Consider the following 24,552-nt stretch of genomic DNA (forward strand, 5'->3'; position numbering starts at 1 on the left):
CATAGTCGTTTTCAGGAAGCGCAAACCCAAGACCTAGCCCTACGCTTTACACTAACCCTAACCCATAATCCTCGACAACAATCATGTGCCCAAACCCTGTTTACATCTCGTGACCTTGGGGAACTATGCATTTGGCCTTGTCAAATAGATCTAGCCATCCAATAGAACTAAAAACGATCACACAGCACATCACAGGTTTACTTCCCTGTTACAAATACCGGGAGAATTTTGTACAGGTGGTAGCAAGATATTAAACTGATTTTTATTGGATTTATTGATAGATTATATGATATCTTCTATTACAGGAAACTCGAAGAGTTAATGGCGTAATTGTGATTTATGATTTAGAAAAATTTGGTTTAAAACATTTGTGGAAGCCAGGTGACGAGGATTTTATGGGATATTTTGGTTGTGGTGTTGGATCTGTAAATTATATTTTTTATTACAGGAAAATCAAAGGGTAGATGGAATAGTTGTAATATTTGATTTAGAAAAAATGGGATTAAAACATTTATGGAAGCCAGGTGAATTTTTTGTACATCCCATTTTTATTCAGAAGCGTATTAGCCTCCCACTGCTTAAGACCCCTGTGCATGATAATTATTGAAGTGAAATTATAACATATGTTAGTCCCAAAATGATTTAGTTTTGGATCAAGAATAGATTAAAGCTTATCTCTCTTTCCCCCTTTGTATTTCTAGTAATTTTTAATGACATAAAAAAGCTGTTGAATACAATCTTAGTGGTAGCTATTCTGCACTCTGCAAACCAGAATGCACCACATGTAGCACATTGCACCACATGTAGCACATTGCACCACTTACTATGTGCACTACATTGCATCACTTACCATGTATAGCACATTGCACCACTCACTATGTGTACCACAATGCACCACTTACATGTACCATGTGCACCACTTACCATGTATAGCACATTGCACCACTTACCATGTATAGCACATTGCACCACTTACCATGTGACCATATCGCACCACTTATTTTGTTCTTAAAGATGCATTATGTGAGATGTAGATAAAAAGTTGTCTGTTCTTGCAATCATAGGTCAAAAATAGATAACGAATAAAGTATATATTGAAAACTACATTATTCTGGGTGAAGTTAGGACTGTTTGAAAATGTGACATGGATTGTTTATTGTCGTAGCAACTGTACTTGACGTCTGAGACTAAGTCTCTTTTATCGATTTTTGCAGGTGTTCAAATCCATATAATTCTCGGCCATCAGATGGTCTAGACTCCTATTCACGTAATACATCTAAAGTGCATGAAATGCAAACCCTTGCACATTGATGTCTATTGATGAAGACACGTATCTTGAACTTGTATTTTCAGGCGTTGACCTTTTTAATAGTATTTTAGCCATTTTTGAAGAACATTTTCCAGAATCATTAAAGAAAAGTTATGTGATAAATGGTAAATATTTCTATATAGTTTCATTGTTTGGTTTAAAATGAACCTGCAGTGGTTCAGTGAGTAAGACGTTGGCTCGCTAACCTGGTGGTTCCGTGTTTGATCCCTGTGTTGGCTGACAAAGATCACTGGATTTTGCCGCATGGTTCTCCTTTGTCATTTCAGTTGTGCAGGACAGAGGGCAAGAGACAACGTGTAATCATTTGAGTGGGATGAAAATGAAAAACTGAGATATGTGTACACATTGGCATGCATGTAAAAGACCCCTTGGTCGTTGAAATTCAATATGAGAGTAGGCCAGAGAGTTCTTGTAAACACTATATAGATGATGTTCTTGTAAACACTCTAGATATGTGTACACATTGATTGGCATGCATGTAAAAGATCCCTTGGCCGTTGAAATTCAATATGAGAGTAGGCTAGAGGGTTCTTGTAAACACTATATAGATGATGTTCTTGTAAACACTCTAGATAGGGGATCTGGTAGACACTGTATAGATGATGTTCTAGTAAACACTGTATAGATGAGGGTTCTAGTAAACACTCTAGACAAGGCTTCATGTAAACACTCTATAGATGAGGGGTCTAGTAAACACTGTAGATGGGGTTTGTTGTAAACACTATAGATGAGACTTCATGTAAACACTCAAGATGAGGTTTCATGTAAACACTCTAGATAAGGCTTCATGTAAACACTATAGCCGTGGCTTCATGTAAACACTATAGCCGTGGCTTCATGTAAACACTCTAGACAAGGCTTCATGTAAACACTCTAGACAAGGCTTCATGTAAACACTCTAGAAGAGGCTTCATGTAAGCACTCTAGACAAGGCTTCATGTAAGCACTCTAGAAGAGGATTCATATAAACACTCTAGATCAGGGGTTTAGTAAATACTCTATATCAGGGGTTTAGTAAACATTCCATGAATGAGGTGTTTAATCATGTAAATGATATTGATTTATTTCAGCACCAAGAATATTTCCAATAGCTTTTAATTTAGTTCGACCATTTCTTAGTGAAGCAACTGTTAAAAAAGTACATATCCTAGGAAGTAAGTAAACTTTTTTTTTTAGATAAAGATGTCAGACAAGCATGATTGAGGAAAACATGACAAATCTCCTGAAATAGTATGCTTTAAAAAGTTTGGTTTTATGTTATATTCACAAATTTTCAACAAAATTAGTAATCATATTTTCAACTGGTCACAGTTAAAATCTGAAAAAAAATTTAAATTTTGTAAAAATGTTCCAACTTTATTTAGAACTGGCAACTCTGAACTATACTTTATCAAATAAATGTAAAAAATAAACAATTATCATATTTGATATTTGGTCTTTTGTGATTTGCAATTTCTACCAAATTTTGACAATGACCCATATATTTTTGATTTTGATCAGCTAATTATAAAGCAGAATTATTAAAAGATATAGATGCCGATCAGTTACCTGTTTATTGGGGTGGAACCAAGACAGATCCAGATGGAAATATCAGATGTCCATCTCAGGTAAAAACAAGAGATTCATTACCATGGTAACTTTCATTACTAAACACAGGACTAAACACTGTAACCCAGGTATCATTTAATCTTACGTATTTAGCATTAATTCTTTTTCGCATTCGTCCAATATTAAGTCTGTGTTTGAAAATTTGTAAAAAATATTGAATGAAAGGGAAAGATATTAGGGTTAAATATGCAAGATTAAGTGATTCCTGGGTTACAGTGAAAACCTGTGAAAGATATTGAATGAAAGTGAAAGATATTGGGCTTAAATACGCAAGATTAAATGATACCTGGGATACAGTGAAAACCTGTGAATGTTAAGGTCTTCATTTGTGGTCAACTTTGCTTGGTTATTGAATGTATCTGGTTATTTTTCAATCCTTGGTGCCTCAATAACGAGAAAAGCCTTGAGTCGATTCAGTTTTCCTGTCTGTTTTCTGTGTATACCATAGACTGCAAGCTACAGATCCCCTGATTAGGGCTCACCTCCGGTTGCCATAGTCGCAATTTGCAAAATAAAATTAAATGTTGGGATTAAAATCAGACTTCAGTGATAATTGGCAATAATTCTGGTAATTCCAGGGCACACAGGCGTTATAGGAAGCCCTTGAAAACAACAATATTGTCAGAGTTGAATCTCTAATAGGAATATAGTTCAATTGAGTTCAGTATTTTTAAAGTTATGATAAATTGAAATTTCATTGAGCGTAACAAGACACTGCCATCTTTTATCAGTAACTTATAAACCTGTAACGGTAAATCTCTTTGATCTTTGGGGTATATTCTATGCCCGGAATAGCTTGTAGTCTGAAAGTCGGGGACGGCTTTGGATATATACAGGGAAATTTGGGGTTATTCTTCTGAAAGTTTTTTCTTTAAACGGGTTATTCTTCCAGGGTAGGTTTTTTTTCCCATAAGAAAACATGATATAAGGTTTTTCTTATGGGAATTCTGGGATATTCTCATCTTGCGTACATGTAAACATAGACAGTTTATAAGCAAGATAAAGTCCTCGACTTCGGTTATGCTGGGGAAGAAAGACTTCAGAAAAAAACCTTCGTCAGAAAAACCTTGGCCTGTATTCTCTCGGTCTTTCTTTTTCTCAGGTTATTTTCTTCAGTCTTTCTTTCCCCAGCATAACCTCAATCTCATGCTTTATCCTACACAGAGAAACCTGATGGACCTAGTTAAAATCGGATTTAATCCAAGCTGGGAATTGTATTTTGCTTTGTTAAATTGTTGAAAAAGCAATCTGAGTACATATAGTGTATTAAGCCATGAAAAATTTGATATTTTAGTGAAAAGTCCAAAGGATGCACTAAACCTTTCAGTATGCTGCCTAAAGTTGATTACGTTAAGATTCGTGTAAGCAAGGTAATCAAACTTTGCTGAAACCCCGGAGGAAGGTTGGATGGCAGATGCACAAGCAAATTATTATGTTAGTCACAAAATGACCTAGTTTGTGTCAACTGACATTAAACCCCATCTCTCTCTCTCTCTCTCTCTCTCTCTCTCTCTCTCTGAAGGGGGTGTGTGGAATGGCCGAATGGTTAGCACGTGCGCGCTGTATCATAAGGTCTGTCATTGAGTCAAATGGCATGGTTTCAAATCCCCGGTTGTACGTGACAAGGAGTAAAGTCATCTGTCCAACCTTGTGGGTTTTATGTGGGTCCTCTGATTTCCTCCCACTGCTGAAGAAATAAAATTGAACCATATATGTTATTCCCGAAATGACCTAGTTTGTGGACGTTTAACCCCAACCTTGTGGGTTTTATGTGGGTCCTCTGATTTCCTCCCACTGCTGAAGAAATAAAATTGAACCATATATGTTATTCCCGAAATGACCTAGTTTGTGTCGAGTGGACAGTGGACGTTTAACCCCTCCTCTCTCTCTCTCTCTCTCTCTCTCTCTCTCTGAAATCCTGGGCATGCTAGCATAAAGTCTAACTCCCAGGCCACATTACCAGTGAAGATCCTAGATTGTAAATTTGTTATTTAATTCAGATCTGTCTGGGTGGAGAAATACCACTGAAATATTATAGTGAAGTTTTATCGAATCTCGATGGTTTCACAGAAGTCGATTTGGGACGTGGTTCTTCACTACAGTTAGATTATGAAATAAAAGTACCTCAGAGTGTTATACGGTTAGTCTTTATTTATTTAAAGGGTGAATAACTTTATTCTTTGGAACCTTAAATAGACGAAAATGTTTCTAAAAGCGAAATGAAACGAAATGAAATGAAATGAAATGGGATTTATATAACATCCTACTGTTCTGCTCCTAAACTGGGCTAATGAAGACGGGCATACGCCATACAGTGTGTTATGAGGGAAATTTTGCCCGGACAGCGGCTCTTATATCGAATTCCAACTGCCAAGGGATCTTTTACGTGCACGTCAATGTGTACACGGGACCTCGGTTTTTCGTCCCATCCGAACGACTAGACAGCTGTCCTTGTCAGACCCTCCATCCTGCATCACTGACAAGGGGGAAACCACGGGTTCTAAAAGCACATTAAAGATACACTATGGGAGATTAGATAAAGGGATGGCAGTTCTCATTATAATAGTTAAAAACTAGATAATGTAATGGGAATTTGCTGAAAATGTCAGTCAAATTGATCCCCTCTGAACCGAGAATTTAGCAATTGAATTTTAATCCTAGCCTAGATCGTCATTACTAAAGTCAGCATGATTAAAAATGAAGTCTTGATTATCCATTTTTTGATTTGATCATCAATGAGCGTTGAGCAGCAGATCAGATTCCAATCCAGTAAATATCACAGGCTGGCGATGACATCGAGAGTTGATTATGGTCTGGATAAGTTAATTAATGTCTAATTAATAACTTAGATAACATCTTGCATAATGTATGTTTAATGTAATGTGAATGTATGTAAAATGGTTTATATCCAATTTTTTTATTGTAATTTCTAATGAATTATATGTTTGGTGAAATACGCGGACAGTCATTTGCGCCTTGTCATTTGTGAATGAGCCATTTTTTATTTACTTCTGCATTGTCTTCTGGGTTGATATCAAGTGGGACAGACCTTGGTGTACCGAAAATTGGGACAGATTTTGGAATGTGTATTTCGTCATTTGTTTTAACATATTTTTGGTGTATCGAAAATTGTTATATTTGTAGGCTCACAACACATGTGATGACTGAACAGAAAGTCTTTGCTGATCCCAACCCCCCTCCTTACATAGTAATGCCTGGTAGATTACTGTGTAATGTCGGCATGCTAAGCGATACAATTGCTAACATAATTTAAACACATTTCTATAAATTTATTCCTAAAGAGATAATGTTGCGTTCCTGTGCCATTGAGGGTGTTAGGTGTTTGAATGGTTAACACATGCACGTTGGATGATACGGTCTGTGATTGAGTCAAGTGGCATAGTTTCAATTCCCCACTTGTACATAACAAGTCGCCTGTCCCAATATTTGTGGTGTTGTAAGGACAATTGACCAGAATGTTTCAGACTTTTTAAGTCTGGTTCTGGGTGGATAGAAATTGTGGTACCTTGACAAATGAAATTTGATGATGAGTCGGTGCAGAACTACCACTGTCGGAGAAAATTTCTCTCATATCACATTGCGTGGCGTATCCCTGTCTCCATTACCCAGTTGATACAGAACAGTAGGACTTTTAACTCCATTTTATTTGGGGAGTTGGATGGCCGAATGGTTAGCCTGCGCGGGCTGTATCATAAAGTCTGTCATTGAGTCAACTGGCGTGGTTTCGAATCCCTGGTTGTGCGTGACAAGGAGTAGGGTCGCCTGTCCAACCTCGTGGGTTTTCTCCGGGTCCTCCGGTTTCCTCCCACTGCTAAAGACCCCTATGTGCAAGCGAATTATTGAAATAAAATTGAAATAAAAAATCTTCTTTTTCTCTCAGCTACGAGATATACGTAGAATCAAACCGGTCCAGAGCAGATCGTGTTGATAAGAATCTGCTTATTCGACATTGACATATTACCAAAGGTGAATAGGCCTACCTTTTGTGGACACAACGGTCCACAAAAGAGAGACACATATTAGTCGCCTCCAACTTCCGATTTCCAAGACATTCTAGTCTAAACCTTGACTCTCATACCAATAAACCATTTGGTACTATTTCGTACCTATTTCATATTAAACCCCTCGGGCGCCATGTTGAATCACACAGTATTTAACGTTCTAAAACCTAACTACTTCATGGAATCAACGACAAATCTTGGGCACTCCAACCATTTTTATTTTTGTATCACAATGCTCTAACCCTGAGTGTTCCAACTTTTGATTTATATTTAGCCTTATACCCCTCTCATGGGTGGTTACATCAACACCCTTATCTATATACTATCCCTTCATTGTTATGACAAGTAACAATGTTACCAACCAACCCAAGGCACCCTAGTTAGCAAAATTATGGACACTAGCACTTAAATCTAAACAATCATTACAACCCCAGTAAGCGAGCTAGCGACCCCGGTAACAAATTTGGCACCCCGCCAATTTGTCAAACCTCTGTACAACCCCGGTAAGTGAGCTACCGACCCCGGTAACAAATTCGCAAACCCCGGTAACCCTGCCAATTATAGTATAAATAAAAACGCCCAACACGTGAGTCCAATCAGTCTGAAGAGTTCAATACGAACGAAACTAGTCACTGACATTCGGGATAACCAGGTCTCCATAGCCACCTTATCTCTTATATTATGAAATAAAATTGAACCTTGTGTTTGTCCCGAAATGACCTAGTTTGTTTTGAGTGGATGTTAAACCCCATTTCTCTCTCTCTCTCTATCTCATTTTATTTCATTTCCAATGCCATTATCATGAAACAAACTATTCGTAAATCATGGTTGATCTTTATTATGTGGTTTTATGTTTTTCAAGATGGCAGTTTAAAACAGACGGCTTTGATATAGGTTTTGGTATTTTTAAACGAACAAAGAACAAGCGACAGAAAGCCGGTGCGATGGATGAAGTAGTAGCATCAGATCGTGTTAACAGTCATCTTATACCAGAAGATGGCAGCACCACCTGTACTGATGTAGGAACATGTGAGTTATCTTCCCTTTGTTTCCCGATCAGGCTAATTAGACTAAATTTTGATTTAAAAAGCATTAAAGATTCTATAATAAAATCAGGGGCAATAACATGGAAGTAATTATCAGAAATAATTGTAATTTTGTAAATTATATTTTACAAATTTTGGCTGACTGACCACATTTGAAATTTAAGTTTGTTTTGCTTTGTAGTGAAAACAATTAGGACTTTATTAGCATTTGTTGTTTTGACGCTAAAATACCAACTAACTGTGAGGGCGACGATTTACCCAAACCCAAAATTAACCCAATACTACGAAGTACCACCACATAGTACCTGATTAGGATTCAAATGGACAGAATATATGAATTATTTCAATATTACAAAAGAGTTAATCCCTGGAATTAATGCAAATTGTACGGTGAATTGTATGATAAACAGCAGATCGAGTAGCCAACTCAATACCGGTGGATTACCTACTTTAACAAATCCGAGGTCCCGTTTACACATTGGCATACACGTAAAATAACCCTTGGCAGTTGGAAATCTTGATTTAAGAGTAGGCCGTAGTAGCAAAATTTCCCTCATAGCACAGTGTATGGCGTAATTCCATCTTCATTAGCCTGGTCAGACCAGAACAGTAGAACGTTAAACCTCATTTAATTTTTTACTTTAATTTTTTTGTTGTTGTCTATTTGTAGATGTGATAAGATTTGATAATACGTACAGCTGGACTCGAGGAAAAACGTTATTTTATCTGATAGAAGTTTTAGAACCCGACGTGACTGATCTCGACATCCAGACAGATTAAAAAGAAGGAAATTGACTCCTTGATTTGGGTAACAAAACAAAAGGTTTCAATTGAATTAATTTATTATTATTGTACCAGTACATTTTTATAACCCATAATTTCCACGACTAAGTACTCACATGCCCTTTACAAAATATGGTAGGCTACAGATATTAAATATACAAATAAAATAAATAAACTAAAATACAGATAATTAGCGCTGTATGTGTGCATAATACAATAAGTCAACAAAAAAAAAAAATAAATAAAACTAGTAAATAATCCAGACAACTAAGCGTTCAGATCTCGCTCTGTCACTAAACAACTAATTTCAAATCAATCTAAGAAATGTGGCTAAAAATGACCATTTATATGAAATACAAACAATAACTCAATCTGATTAAAATATAGATCTATATTTCGTTTTATTTTATTATATCTTTCGATCACCCCTACTACATGAAGATCTGACCTGTTGTAGTGGGAGGTTGCGTCAGGGGTCATGAGCGGCTTTTAACCTATGACGTCAGATGATTAACCCATCAGCGTTGATGTTTCTAATAGGATACCCAGAGTTCTCTGCATCGCATGCCAAGAACTCGCTGCAAAAGACTGTTTCATTAGCTAATCCCTCGCATCAACCAGAAAGCGGTTTATATATCAACTCTTCCAGATCCTAGTGTAGTAAAGACAAATAAAACAAAATTTTAAACTATAAAAAACGAAACGAAATAGGATATGTGTTTTAATCAGATTGAAAATAACTGCTTGTTATACATACCTTATAAATATATTGCGTCATTTGTTTTCACAAGCCTTGTCTTATAGCCAAGATTTACGTCGTAGACAAGTGTCTCCTGGGAAAATCCTGCCGTGAAATGAAAGACCAGTCTTAGTTTAAACAATATTTTATTCAATAAACTGAATTGGATTGAACAATATAAGTTCTCTCTATACAAGTTCAGTCTTGAAAACGATAAGAGGAGACTTACATGTCTGTTTGAGTTGTTTAGTAACTGCATGAGAATAACACATGAAACAATTATATGGAATACAAGTTACTTTGCTTGATAAACAAGAGAGAACCCTCGTTGAATTGCTGCCAGAAATAAATCTTTTAAAGATACTTTCCCGCGTACAAACTGTGTTATTTGATGATGATAAGTCGGGCTGCCAGTTAGTGATACCCTGACATTTTTGCCCAGTGCTTGCCCCATGGGTGTTTTTCGGATAATCTAGTATTTTTCTGGTAAGATTTCCATATATACCAAATTTGTCATACTTTTATTGGAAATAACCATGTGATAAATACTTTCGTGGGAATGTATCTTTAATTAACTTGTATCCCATAGAATTATGACACATGTTATATAAATGTTTAATTGTTGTATTTTATTAAGCTCGATCTCTAAATGGCAATCAAAGATTATAAAAGCATGGCTCCTAGAAAAAAACCAGGTACAAGATTCTAAGTCAAATACACACAGGGTGTCATTCCGTGCAAAAAGCTCATAATGGGTACATAAAATAAAACTATGTCATTTTATGATTTTCTTTTGAATTTATGAATTTTTATGTATTGTACATCAAAGTGTTTTATTCTCTTTTGGAATCATAAATTATAATATTTTATACTTAAAATGTTTTATGATATTTTACTAACTACGTATCTTTTAACGTCATTTTAGTTTCATAAAGAAATTATGTGTCCTTTTATAGTGAAAACAACCGTACGTTATCATGAGAGAATTCTATGAACATTGTCAGATCTATTTGACAAGGCCAAATGCATATTTCCTCAAGGTCATGAGATGTGGGTTAGGGTAAGGCGTAGGACTAAGTCTTGGGTTAGGGTTAGGGTTAGCGCTAGCCCTGTTTACATCTCATAATTATGTATTTGGCCTTGTCATATAGATCTGACTGTTCTTTTACAGTAAAAACAACGATAGGCTATCTTAGTATCTTAGTAATGGGTCCACAGTGGATATAAAAAAAAATTGTAAGAGAGTGGGGACTAGGGGTGGTGCTGGAAGAAGCATTCGCTCCCCTTAGCTTAGCTCAAAACTCGCTGTACATGCTTTGACATGCACAGGTCGTAGGGTTTAGTAGCTCGCAGACCAGCCGAAAGAAACCGGGTGAAAATTTTGTATGTGGAGGACCAAAAGTCTCTACAGCCAGTCTGTGATCTGCCGAACAAACGCAAGTCTCATGCACGGGTTTACTGAAATTTCCCCCGTAGACTACCCGTGGCAGCACGTACTGTGGGTTGTGAATCTGGCTCCCTCCCCCTCCTAACAAAAAAACTACCCTTATTTTGAAAACATTGTTACATGAAGGTGCATGATGAAATATCCTTGTGAAAATGAGGCTTAAATAAATTGTAAGAAACGGTTATTATGAAAACAAATCATTGAATGTCTCTGTTAAAGATCACGGGAAAAGCTTCATAATTTTTTGAAATAAAGCAAGAAATTATGTCAACATATTATTCCATAAGTATAACATGATCCCGAATGTCAGTGTTACCTGCCACAGGTAAATTTCAACGTTCAGTGATTTCCGCTACTCCTCAGTGAGTAGTCATAACTTTCCGCTAATAGTCCTCCTGCTCAGGAATAATGAGCAGAAGGACTAAAATTATATCACGGCTCGTTGTTTATTGACGGAAAGTTACGACCACTCACGGAGAACGGTGGACATCTACCTGTTGAAATTTACCGTTGGCAAGTAACACTGACTTTCAGGAATGTGTTATACTTATGGAAGAAATATGTTGACATTATGAAGTTTTTCCGGTGACCTTTAATATGTAAATCATGTAGACTGTTTGAAGCCTTCTATGATGTAGCTTTAATATGTAAATCATGTAGACTGTTTGAAGCCTTCTATGATGTTGCTTTAATATGTAAATCATGTAGACTGTTTGAAGCCTTCTATGATATTGCTTTAATATGTAAATCATGTAGACTATTTGAAGCCTTCTATGATGTAGCTTTAATATGTAAATCATGTAGACTATTTGAAGCCTTCTATGATGTAGCTTTAATATGTAAATCATGTAGACTGTTTGAAGCCTTCTATGATGTTGCTTTAATATGTAAATCATGTAGACTGTTTGAAGCCTTCTATGATGTTGCTTTAATATGTAAATCATGTAGACTATTTGAAGCCTTCTATGATGTAGCTTTAATATGTAAATCATGTAGACTGTTTGAAGCCTTCTATGATGTAGCTTTAATATGTAAATCATGTAGACTATTTGAAGCTTTCTATGATGTAGCTTTAATATGTAAATCATGTAGACTATTTGAAGCTTTCTATGATGTAGCTTTAATATGTAAATCATGTAGACTATTTGAAGCTTTCTATGATGTAGCTTTAATATGTAAATCATGTAGACTGTTTGAAGCTTTCTATAATGAAGCTTTAAAACTCTTTATGTTCATCCATCATAATTCAGGAAACAACCAAAAACTTTCATATTAAAGAGGCATTATGCGAGCACTAAACTAGTTTATCACCAGGCATTTTTCTGGCTTCAGTATGAAAGATGCATTATGTGAGAGCTAAAGTTGTCTATTGTCGGACATTTTTCTGGCTTCAAATATTATATAAATTATTATTTGGGCATTTATTTATATGATAAGGTCATAATCAACTCTCTAAAACATCAGATGGCTGTGATATTGAGTGGATTAGACGGTGTCCGACATACCTGCGTTAAAAGCTTATACGACCAGCCAAGTCAAAATTTTCCGTCACTCACCAATACGGCCTATAAAAGGTCTGACAGTATAGTTGTATTCACATATGAATAGTCCAGGGGAAGAACGATCTAAGTTACATTTTTGTCTTTTCGCATAAAAGGCGAAACAGACTTTAGGGTGAGAATGCTTGACGCGAACAGAACAACGAGTGGGTTTAATTACAACTATAAAATGATGTTAAATATGAATCATAATTACCAGTACAACAACTGACTTCCACTTTTCAGCCAAATTAAGGTCAAATAAAGGGTACGATGGACATATTTGTCAGGGGGGGGGGGGGGGCATTACAGAAGGGCCTTGGTTCGATGTGACTCTGATCGTTTTTAGCTGAAATTGATTTTCCACAGAAAGCTTATACAATTTGCTACCAGATGGCGCCATTAACTGCAGGTTCGTTAAAAAAGTGACTTAAATCGTTCTTCCCTGGGGCTCTTCATATATCAACACAGACCATCATGTTTTCATAATCCACCGTATTATTTCAGGTATCGGTTAGGGAAACATGATCAGATTCTGCTGATATGATGCTCGGGACAGGGTATGCTTACTCACCAAATATTAGCAGTTATTTAGATTAAAATTTATACAAATTAATAGCCCCTGCTGTCTGAAACCTGATAATAGTAGCCATTCATAGCTTCACTCAGAATAAAGAAATTTGGCTAAAATTTTTGATATATTTTTTAACTGTTTTGGCAAGAATGGCCAACCCTCTCTCTCTAGATCTTGCCTAATGCCTCTTTAATAAGCCGTATTCCATGACGTGTTCATTATCTGTTTATATACAGGCTTCTTGTTCCATTATATGTTTATATACAGGACAAGACTCTAACTGAGTTATATTTACCAGTTATGATTAACAGGTACTCAAATATGACTGACTAGAAAATTCAATTGTCAGTTCATTTGCATGCCAATTTCAAAGAATTTTTAAACCTCAAATAACCATAAATACAGTGTAAAAAACGAAAAATACAGTGTAAAAACAACAAATACAGTGTAAAAACAACAAATACAGTGTAAAACAACAACAAATACAGTGTAAAAACAACAACAAATACAGTGTAAAAACAACAAATACAGTGTAAAAACAACAACAAGTACAGTGTAAAAACAACAAATACAGTGTAAAAACAACAAATACAGTGTAAACACAGTGTAAAAACAATAAATACTGTGTAAAAACAACAAATACAGTGTAAAACAACAAATACAGTGTAAACACAATTGATTTATTGATTAAGGTAATGCTTAAAATTCTCATATTATTTTTAAAAAGTTTTGTAATTACCATTCATATCGTTGAAAATGTTTTACCCAGGTTAATTCGGTCGTATCGGCTCCATTGACCATAAACCTCACCACCCACCTCAGTCAAATTATAGACATAGGCTACAGTAAAACCATTGATTGATTTATTAATTGTGATAATGCTAAAGTTTCTTGCTACTCTGAGATAAGAAAACTTTGGACTGAAACTTCTATCTTACTGGTCAAAGCTTTTAATAATATTATTATGACTTCAATGATAGAATTTAATAATTAAGGTGGGGGAAGCCTCTCATTTTCATCATATTTGCCAGTCTTTAACAGACTCTCAGCAAAAATGACAGACTGGAGAATTTACAATATGAAATTAGAATATGTTGATAATCTGATCCTTTAAAGTTTTATTCTACTCCATGTCCCATTTTTATATCTTGCCCCTTCACTTTCAATTTGATCCTGCTTTACCTATCATCAAGGATATCAATCTGTTTCACAGAGTATTAAGAAAGTATTCTAATATCTCTGTAACATATGACTGCCTTCAACACATGACGTCTTGTACGCGGCGTCAATCATTGGCTCAATGGCGCGTGCATTGTTTACATAAGACCTTACTGGTTCGGGCGGAAAGGTGCCTTTTATTCATTTTGATACCCATTTACATTAAGTCGCATCGAAGTCATCCTTATCAGTGATTGTCGCGGCCTTGCGAATATTCACTGCGGATCAGTGTGCAAGGATATGCTCAAATTGTCTTCCATTAATTCATCTTGGAAGGATTTTGGTAGATTTCCTTCCTGTAGTAAACAAACTCTAAGGCCAGATCAATTTGAATTTCTATTTTTCTGGAACATCTGTTAGAAATTCTACCTCTAATTTCCTCTAGGGAGAAAAACTTTTAGTTCCAAATATTAAAGTCTTGAAATTTGTAACAAAACATTGCATGGAGGAATTGAGTGCATTATTTATTGTTAAATCTCCAGCACTGTGGTTCGCTAACCTGAAGGTTCTGTATCTGATCCCTGTGTCCACCGAAATAATTCATCAGGATTTTCAGCAGTTGTGCAGGACAGAGAACCAACATAACGTTCAGATGGGCCGAAAAACCAAGCTCCCGTGTACACATTGGGGTGCACGTAAAAGAACCCTTGGATGTTGTTAATTGATATAAGAGTAGGCTGTAGTGCCGCTATCCGGGCAGAATTTACTTCATAGCACACTAAAGGCGCGTGCCCAGTCGGTGCAGAAAAGTAGAACGTTAAACCCCATTTTGGTTTGACATAGGTTAGAAGATAGGATCTGTATGTTAATGTAGTTACTATATTAGTCAGATAATACTTGTCAACCTGTCAAATCATTGATGGATTGCTGTGTTTCTAGGTACGTTCATCGTCCTCAATACACATATATCTCAGTTACTTTAGTATATTTCAAATAAAAAATTAAATTACACAACATTGCCCAGAGCTTGCCTTTAAGTTATATTTACCAGTTTTTGAAGAATTTAACCTTCAAACATAGTAAATATAATCTTTAAGAGGCATTTAGTAACTGGGTAGAGCAATACACAAAAAACACATACTTATGGAAAAACAGCTATATAGTGAAACATAGATCTCTTTTACTTTTTAAAATTCATTACAAATTACAGAATATTCCCCAAGGCTCACCTTTGAGCAAGCCTGGAAATAAGCCACCGAATTCAAGAATATTTCCCAAGGATCACCTTTGAGCAAGCCTGGAAATAAGGCAACAAATTCAAGAATATTTCCCAAGGATCACCTTTGAGCAAGCCTGGAAATAAGGCACCAAATTCAAGAATATTTCCCAAGGATCACCTTTGAGCAAGCCTGGAAATAAGGCACCAAATTCAAGAATATTTCCCAAGGATCACCTTTGAGCAAGCCTGGAGATAAGGCACCAAATTAAAGAATATTCCCCAAGGCTCACCTATCAGGAAGCCAGGAAATAAGGCACCTGTCACAGACATTGTCAGACTCAAGTTCGAACTTTTTCTGACACTTTGTCATTTTGTCGGTCACAGATCTGTCTTTTTTCACTGTAAAGGTACTATACTAATTCATTAGTGCATGACATTTTGTCAGTCATAGATTTGTCTTTCTTCACTGTTTTTATAGATATTTTTAATACTTATCTGGAAGTTCAAATATAAAATGTCAGGTACTGTACTAGTTCATTAGTGCGTGATATTTCGTCAGGTACCACTAATATCATAATTTACCAGGCCTGTCTTTCAGTCAAATTCACCAGGTCTACCTTTCAGTCAAATTCACCAGGCCTACCTTTCAGTCAAATTCACCAGGCCTGCTTTTAAGTCAAATTCATCAGGGCTACTTTTCTGTTAAATTCACCTGGTCTGACAGTGAAATGTCAGTCAATTTATATATTAGATATATATTGTTTCATTAACTTGAAAATGTGACCTGCATGTGTTACGAAACGTGGTTATTAAATAACAGAGAAATATCCATATATATACCTTGTGTTGTGTTGTGTTTTGTTTTGAAAAGTTAACGGTACTTCTAGATGTCAATTAAGGAATTAATGACGTGCCATAAAATAAGAATTTTAGTTAATTTAACCATATAACATAATAAATACTGTTAAATTTATAGTTTATATGCGTAAAAAAACGCACAATAGGTAAAACTGTATTGAGATAATAGTAAAATTAGCCATAATTTTGACAAATATTATCTTGCTATAAAATTACATGTAGAATAAAAATACACCAAGAATTAACTGGATGTCAAAATTTTTGTATTGGAAGCCCAGGGGCCTGTTTCATGAAATTTTAACTAAGATAAAATCCAAATTTTAGTAATATGACTGGATAATATTAGATTGATTTTAGTGCTTAGCCAATCAAAATTGAAGTATCTACTAAAATTTGGATTTTATCTTTAGTTAAGATTTTGGGAAACAGGGCCTGAACCTTTATTTACAAAATATTAAACTAAGATATTTTATGCGAGGTTCCCACTGTCATGTGATGCGTTATGATAGGACTGTCCCTATGAGTCCACAATCTGCTGTCATTGAGTCGACTGGCGTGGTTTCGAATCCCTGGTTGTACGTGGCAAGGAGTAGGGTCGCCTGTCCAACCTCGTGGGTTTTCTCCGGTTCCTCCGGTTTCCTCCCACTGCTAAAGACCCCTACGCGCAAGCGAATTATGTAAATAAAATTAAACCATATGTTAGTCCCGAAATGACCTAGTTTGTGTCGAGTGGACGTTAAACCCCATTTCTCTCTCTCTCTCTCTCGCTACATGCACATACGTTCGGATACGTTTTGATACAGACAGCAGGATTGCTACGACTGATCGCAATCTATACTAATATTTGTGACTGTCGTTTGTCTGTCTGTCTGTCTGTCTGTTCGGGGTTGGCGGCTACACTAGGTCTGCCCCGAGTCTGAAATTTGGGGTATAGGGGTAGCTCGGACCGGGGAGTAACATAGGCCAGGTGGCGTTAGTCTACCACTTCCGGTTTCGGAGTTATGACCCCCGAGTGAAGCCGGGTATACTGCTAGTATATGATAAAACTGATAGGACCACCACAAATACTCCACAGTTAAAACCACGATTTCAATCGTTGCATGAATCGAGATAGGGGGAACCTAGCATTAACAATTCAACATTTTCATTCGCTGAGAATTAAAATCCGAGTACAAATTTTTAGCTTTTAGCCAATGAACAAACGCGATTCTAATGATGTCTGAAATCCTATCTGTGTAATATATAGTAGTAGATAGAGGTTTTAGCCAATGAATAGACGCGATTCTAATGATGTACGAAATCCTATCTATGTAATATATAATAGTAGTAATAATGTTTGTAGTATTGTAGACATGTTCATGTATTTTCAGGGTTCTATGGTTTTTATTATTTATATCAGTGTTTATTTATTGTGTTTTCACTTAAGGCAAAAGTAAATATTAATTCTTCAGGAACACCTATTAAACATACACATTATGTAAGAGCTAAATCTGCAGGTCTTTCTTTAGGCCTCAAATGTTATATAATTTAGAAATGGATAATCAAGACTTTGTTTATGACAGTAACAGCAGTACTTGACAATCAAGACTATATGTTGAAAACTTTAAAGCCTGGTAACTCTGCTCTAGATTTATTTGACAGGAATTTTCAATATATTCATCATCTATTTTTGAACTATTGTAGCAAAAACGGTCAGCTCTTTATCTAAATCTTACATAATGCATCTTTAAATTTATTTAACAAAATCCCAACCGACTGAAAATCAAGTTGGGTTGGGCTTAAAGGACAATATTGGTGCCAGTCATTATCACATATGTGATAGAACTGGTTAACCACGTTCCAAATATTATTTTATCACAGACATCATTGCTACGATAGATGAGTAATTAATGTTTCAACAATCGGAAATGACGAACGGAAAAGGAAAACACGAGTTATCCTTCTATATAACTGACCGAAGTGACGAGTGCTAACAGATACATGGCCGAATTTCTGCTCACTAATAATTCCTTCGAAGACCAAAAGTTGTTGTGTGAGACTGTGAAAGGATATCTGACAATTCATAAACAAAATTAATCAGTTCTATCACATATATTATAATGACTGGCACGAATATTGTCCTTTAATTTAGCATATGAAATAGCATAATTTATTATGCACAAAATAGTTCTTTGATTATTGAACTTTATCAATAGTATGTTTCATGACAATGGAATTGGTTTACATATGGACTACCAAATACTGGCTGTGATTTATTTTATAAAATAAGAACCAACAATAGTGTTTTCATTTTATAATTTATTTTGGCAATAAGGGAGTGCACTGTAAAACCAGTCCCTAAAGTCTGTGCACACACAAATGATAATTGTCGCCGACAGCCCCCGATATCTCAGGGATGAGAATTGGTCACACAAAACAAGCAACAAACACCACATTGGTTTTCTCTTAAAAATGTTTCATCAATTTACAATAAATCCTGTACTAGGCTATTGATTATGTTTTTAAAAGCCAAAGCACATAACTTGTCTTATAAATGCATAATGATAAAAAGCGGGGGTTAGCGCGTGCTCGTTAAAGACTGTCATTGAGTCAACTGGCGTGGTTTCGATTCCCCTGTTGTACGTGACAAGGAGTAGGGTCGCCTGTCGAACCTCATGGGTTTTCTCCGGGTCCTCCGGTTTCCTCCCACTGCTAAAAAAACCTATGTGCAAGCGAATTATTGAAATAAAATTGAACCATATGTTAGTCCCGAAATGCCATAGTTTAAGTTGAGTGGAGGTTAATCCTGATTTCTCTCTTAAAGATTGATTATGTAAGAGCTAAATTTGCCTGTCACAGTTCTTTATTTTACGTTCAAATGTTATATAAACTATTATTTAGACATTTATTTACATGGCAAGCCTATAATCAACTCTCTAGAGCATCTAGTTTTGAGGGAGGCGCTTGGATGGCTGAATGGTTAGCGTGCGCGCGCTGTATCATAAAGTCTGTCATTGAGTCAACTGGCGTGGTTTCGAATCCCCGGTTGTACGTGACAAGGAGTAGGGTCGCCTGTCCAACCTCGTGGGTTTTCTCCAGGTCCTCCGGTTTCCTCCCACTGCTAAAGACCCCTATGCACAAGCGAATTATTGAAATAAAATTAAACCATATGTTAGTCTCGAAATGATCCTAGTTTGTGTCGAGTGGACGTTAAACCCCATCTCTCTCTCTCTCTCTCTCTCTCTCTTCTTTTTTTTAACTATTATAGCAAGAACGACCAGCTCTTTATCTAAATCTTACATAATACATCTTGAACATAACGATATAATGTACTGAAAAATAATATTTGTCTCTCTGAATAGGTTAGAAATGTTATATTTATTATAGGGTAGGTTCTGTTATATTATGAATAATTTGTAACAGCATAATATCTGAATAGGTTAGAAATGTTACATTTAGAGTTATATTTATTATAGGGTAGATTCTGTAATATTATAAATGAAGAGACCAGGGGAAGCACGATCTAAGTCACATTTTTGTCTTTTCGCATAAAAAACAAAACAGACTTTTGGACGAGAATGTTTATTACAACTTCAAAATGATGTTTGATACGAACCATAATTACCTGTACAACAACTGACTTCCACGTTTCAGCTAAATTAAGGTCAAATAAAGGGTATGATTGACGTATTTGTCCGGGAGGCCATTTCAGAAGGGCATTGGTTTGATGTGACTCTGATGGTTTTTACCTGAAATAGATTGTTCCACAGAAAGCTTATACAATTTGCTACCAGATGGCGCCATTAACTGGGGTACGTTGAAAAAGTGACTTAGATCGTTCTTCCCCGGGGCTCTTCAAATAATTTGTAAGAGCATATCTTTTATTTTAAGTAAAATATTTTAAGGAAGATTCTGTTATATTATAAATAATTTGTAAGAGCATATCTTTTATTTTAAGTAAAATATTTTAAGGAAGATTCTGTTATATTATAAATAATTTGTAAGAGCATATCTTTTATTTTAAGTAAATATTTTAAGGAAGATTCTGTTATATTATAAATAATATGTAAGACAGTATCATTTATTTGATATAAAATATTTTAGGGTAGATTTCATAGATTATATTATAAATAATATGTAAAAGTCCATCATTTATTTGAAATAAAATAGTTTAGGGTAGATTCGCATATCATAAAGCATATGATCATTATATAAAGAGCATTTAATATATAATCAGAAGACCATACATATTTTATTTTTAGCTCTTTGTGAGAAACTTTTAAAATTAGGTTTTAAAAATTAAAGATAGTCTAGTTAAATGATCATTAGACTGCAATCGACTAGCTCCATTTTTTACGTTTGAAATTTTAAAATAAATACATAACTCCCATAAGACATCATTTATCAAAATGCCAAAGAATTGAAAATCAAATTGACTTGGACTAACAAGCTATTTTGTGGCAATATGAAAAATACCTTGGTGTCTTATTCACAAAATAATTTTAATAATTCAGATCTTTCATTGGATAAGAGCTGAAATTTGTACTAGGATTCTAACCAATGAAATGGCTGAAACCTTAAAATATTGAACATTTTTTGTGAATTCGGCCCCAGGTCCATTAATGATTCTACACTAGTCACGTTAAATGTATACCGTGTGTGAGGGCCGCTACGGCCTATTCTTATTTCAAATTCCATCTCTGTGGAGGGTTCTTTTACCTGAAAATCAACATGTACACAAGACAGGCCTCGCCCACAAGTCAATATTGAAAAATAGTGGTGTCAGTATTAAAATCTCATACACTACATCACCCAAAACATCAACACAACTCAAATTTACACATTTTATACTGTCAAGGTCACAAGATGTAAACAGGGTTAGGGCCATACTGCACGCAGCGATCCATCTATGTCATACTTCGTAGCTGTAGACAGGCAGCCTAAGTTTGGGATGGGTTAGGGCACCTGATTGTTGCCAAGCGTTAGGGTTAGCACTAGCCCTGTGTACATCTCGTGACCTTGACAAAACCTGCAGGTGGCCTTGATATTTAGACTTAGTCAACCCACATTGATCTGCCACCTGGATGGTCCACTTGATGAAATCTGTAGGTGGCCTTGATATTTAGACCTAGTTACTCCACATTGATCCGCCACCTGGATGGTGGACTTGTTTCTATTCTAGAAAAGATAGTTAATAGTGATATAGGTAATTGGTGAATGTCATCATGAACACAGTCTTGTAATCATTTTATCAATGTATGGTTAGAAATATAGAAATAAATTGACAATCTACTTTAACTTGTCCTACTGACTTTTAAATGTCAACAGAAAGTTGGTTATATAACCTTGGTATTTATTGATTGATTGATAAGTGAATGAACTATTTGAAGATTAAAGAGATTTTGACACTTGTCTTCTGCTTAAAACATAATACTATAAGAAAGCTCTTTTATTGCTTATAAGGAACTTTTGCTTTATATAGAGGTTTTACATTTTTTAATGTACCAGTATTAGTAAGATTTTGAAGTCGGTCTTCTTGTTAAAACTGATATCTATAAGCTTAAACAGATGGTTTTAAGGCCTTGACTAAAATTAAAATCTGACAGCTTGAAATTTTGTAATGTATTAGTAAGATTTTGATTAGTAATGTGATTTCAAGCCACAATGTCAGAACTAAAATTAATAATTGCTTAATATGAACGCTTGAAATGTTCTAATGTATTTGTAAGCTTTTGATTATTTTTATTTTACTTATCAGGTGAATCATGAAGAATGTAATTTCTGTAATAAACATCCCTTTTACATGTATAGATTTTGGATTTTTTAGATCGCTGGATAATAAAGAATTATATGTCTATTTATGTCATTATGAGTAAAAGTTGTTCTGATTGTTCAAGACTATTGTTATTTATTTATAATTGTGAAATTTATGTATTTGTTGATGTATATACCGGTAAGAATAAAAATGATTGGAAAATAAATTGTTGGTCATGAGTGTGTAGATATAATTTAAAGTTGACAGGACTTAAACGAGTCTGTGAAAACGTAATGTTTTCATAGTTAATGTGTGCCTTATCGCCCGGCTTCATTACAGCCCATGGCAAAGATGCCCTCTAACCCAACTTGATTACATGACACAGCAAAGATATGCCCTCTAACCCCCCTTGATTACATCTCACAGCAAAACTATGCCCTCTCGCCCATCTAGATTACATCCCATGACAAAGATATGCCCTCTCACCTACCTCGATTACATCTCACCGCAAAGATATGCCACCTTACCCACCCTTGATTACATCCCCCGGTAAAGATATGCCCTCTCACCCACCTTGATTACATCGCAGAGCAAAGATATGTCCTCTCCCCCACCTGGATTATATCCCGTGGTAAAGATTTGCCCTCTTGCCCACCTGGATTAGTTCTCCTGGCAAGGATATGCCCACTCGCCCACCTAGATCACATCCCATGGCAAAGATATGCCCTCTCGCCCACCTTGATTACATCTCACAGCAAAGATATGCCCTCTCACCCACCTAGATTACATCCAATGACAAAGATATGCCCTCTCACCTACCTCGATTACATCTCACCGCAAAGATATGTCCCCTCGCCAACCTTGATTACATCCCCCTCCTATGATACAGATATGTCCTGTGGTAAAGATTTGCCCTCTCACCCACCTGGTGTATATCTCCTGGCAAGGATATGCCCACTCGCCTACCTAGATCACATCCCATGGCAATGATATGCCCTCTCGCCCACCTTGATTACATCTCACAGCAAAGCTATGCCCTCTCGCCCACCTAGATTACATTCCATGACAAAGATATGCCCTCTCACCTACCTCGATTACATCTCACCGCAAAGATATGTCCCCTCGCCCACCTTGATTACATCCCCCTCCTATGATACAGATATGTCCCGTGGTAAAGATTTGCCCTCTCGCCCACCTGGTGTATATCTCCTGGCAAGGATATGCCCACTCGCCCACCTAGATCACATCCCATGGCAAAGATATGCCCTCTCACCCACCTCGATTACATCTCACATTAAAGATATGCCCTCTCACCCACCTAGATTACATCCCATGACAAAGATATGCCCTCTCACCCACCTCGATTACATCTCACATTAAAGATATGCCCTCTCACCCACCTAGATTACATCCCATGACAAAGATATGCCCTCTCACCTGACTCGATTACATCTCAACGCAAAGATATGTCCTCTTGCCCACCTTGATTACACCCCCTCCTATGATACAGATATGTACCGTGGTAAAGATTTTCTCTCTCGCCCACCTGGATTATATCTCCTGGCAAGGATATGCCCTCTTGCCCACTGAGATCACATCCCATGGCAAAGATATGGCCTCTCACCAACCCTTGATTACATCCCATGGCAAAGATATGCCATCAAATTGCCTTACTTCCGATGTCACAGATACGCGAGATACATCCCATGGTAAAGATTTGCCCTCTCCCCACCTGGATTATATCTCCTGGCAAGGATATGCCCTCTTACCCATCTTGATTACATCCCACAGCAAAGGTATGCCTACTCACCCACCCTTGATTACATTCCAAGGCAAATATATGCCCTCTCGCCCACCTAGATTACATCCCCCCTCCTATGATACAGATATGTCCCGTGGTAAAGATTTTCCCTCTCGCCCCTCCTGGCAAGGATATGCCCTCTCACCCACCTGGATTACATCCCACAGCAAAGATATGCCCACTCACCCACCCTTGATTACATTCCACGACAATGATATGCCCTCTCACCCACCTGGATTACATCCCACGGCAAAGGCCCTCTTCTCTCACCCTCCTTGATCACATCCCACAGTAAAGATATGCCCTCTGACCCAGCTTGATTACATCTCACAGCAAAGATATTTTCCCTCTCACCCACCTGGATTACATCCAATGACAATGAGTATTGGCCAAGAAAGTTCCTCAGGAATTTTAGTGGTGCCGGTGAGAGGGTCTGGCAAGAATAGCGCCTAGTGGGAAAACTACTGTCCCGTGTACATGTTGGTCACTTGATGTGTATGTAAAAGAAGCCTTTACAGCTGGAAATTGGAATAAGAGTAAAATATCCTCACAGCATGATGCATGTCCATTAGCCCAGTTGGTGCAGAAAAGTAGGTCGTTAAAAACCCAGGGCCCTATTTCTCGAAATCTTAAAGATAAAATCCAATTTTAGTAGATACTTCAGTTTTGACTGGCTTAGCACTAAAATCAATCTA

The 24,552-nt window shown here is 36.4% G+C and overlaps 1 protein-coding gene across 1 annotated transcript; it reads left to right on the plus strand.

Moving 5' to 3' along the window:
• The first annotated feature begins 408 nt into the window (after positions 1–408).
• Positions 409–11,276, plus strand: LOC126824202 (SEC14-like protein 2). The gene is made up of 7 exons (XM_050553387.2): positions 409–524; positions 1,354–1,434; positions 2,401–2,484; positions 2,831–2,937; positions 4,939–5,078; positions 7,823–7,989; positions 8,677–11,276. The coding sequence occupies exons 1-7, from the start codon at positions 497–499 to the stop codon at positions 8,784–8,786; spliced, it is 717 nt and encodes a 238-aa protein (XP_050409344.2). The 5' UTR covers positions 409–496; the 3' UTR covers positions 8,787–11,276.
• The last annotated feature ends 13,276 nt before the right edge of the window (positions 11,277–24,552 follow it).

Source organism: Patella vulgata, chromosome 6 (assembly GCF_932274485.2).
Source record: "Patella vulgata chromosome 6, xgPatVulg1.2, whole genome shotgun sequence".
In the NCBI taxonomy this organism is placed as follows: Eukaryota; Metazoa; Mollusca; class Gastropoda; family Patellidae; genus Patella; species Patella vulgata.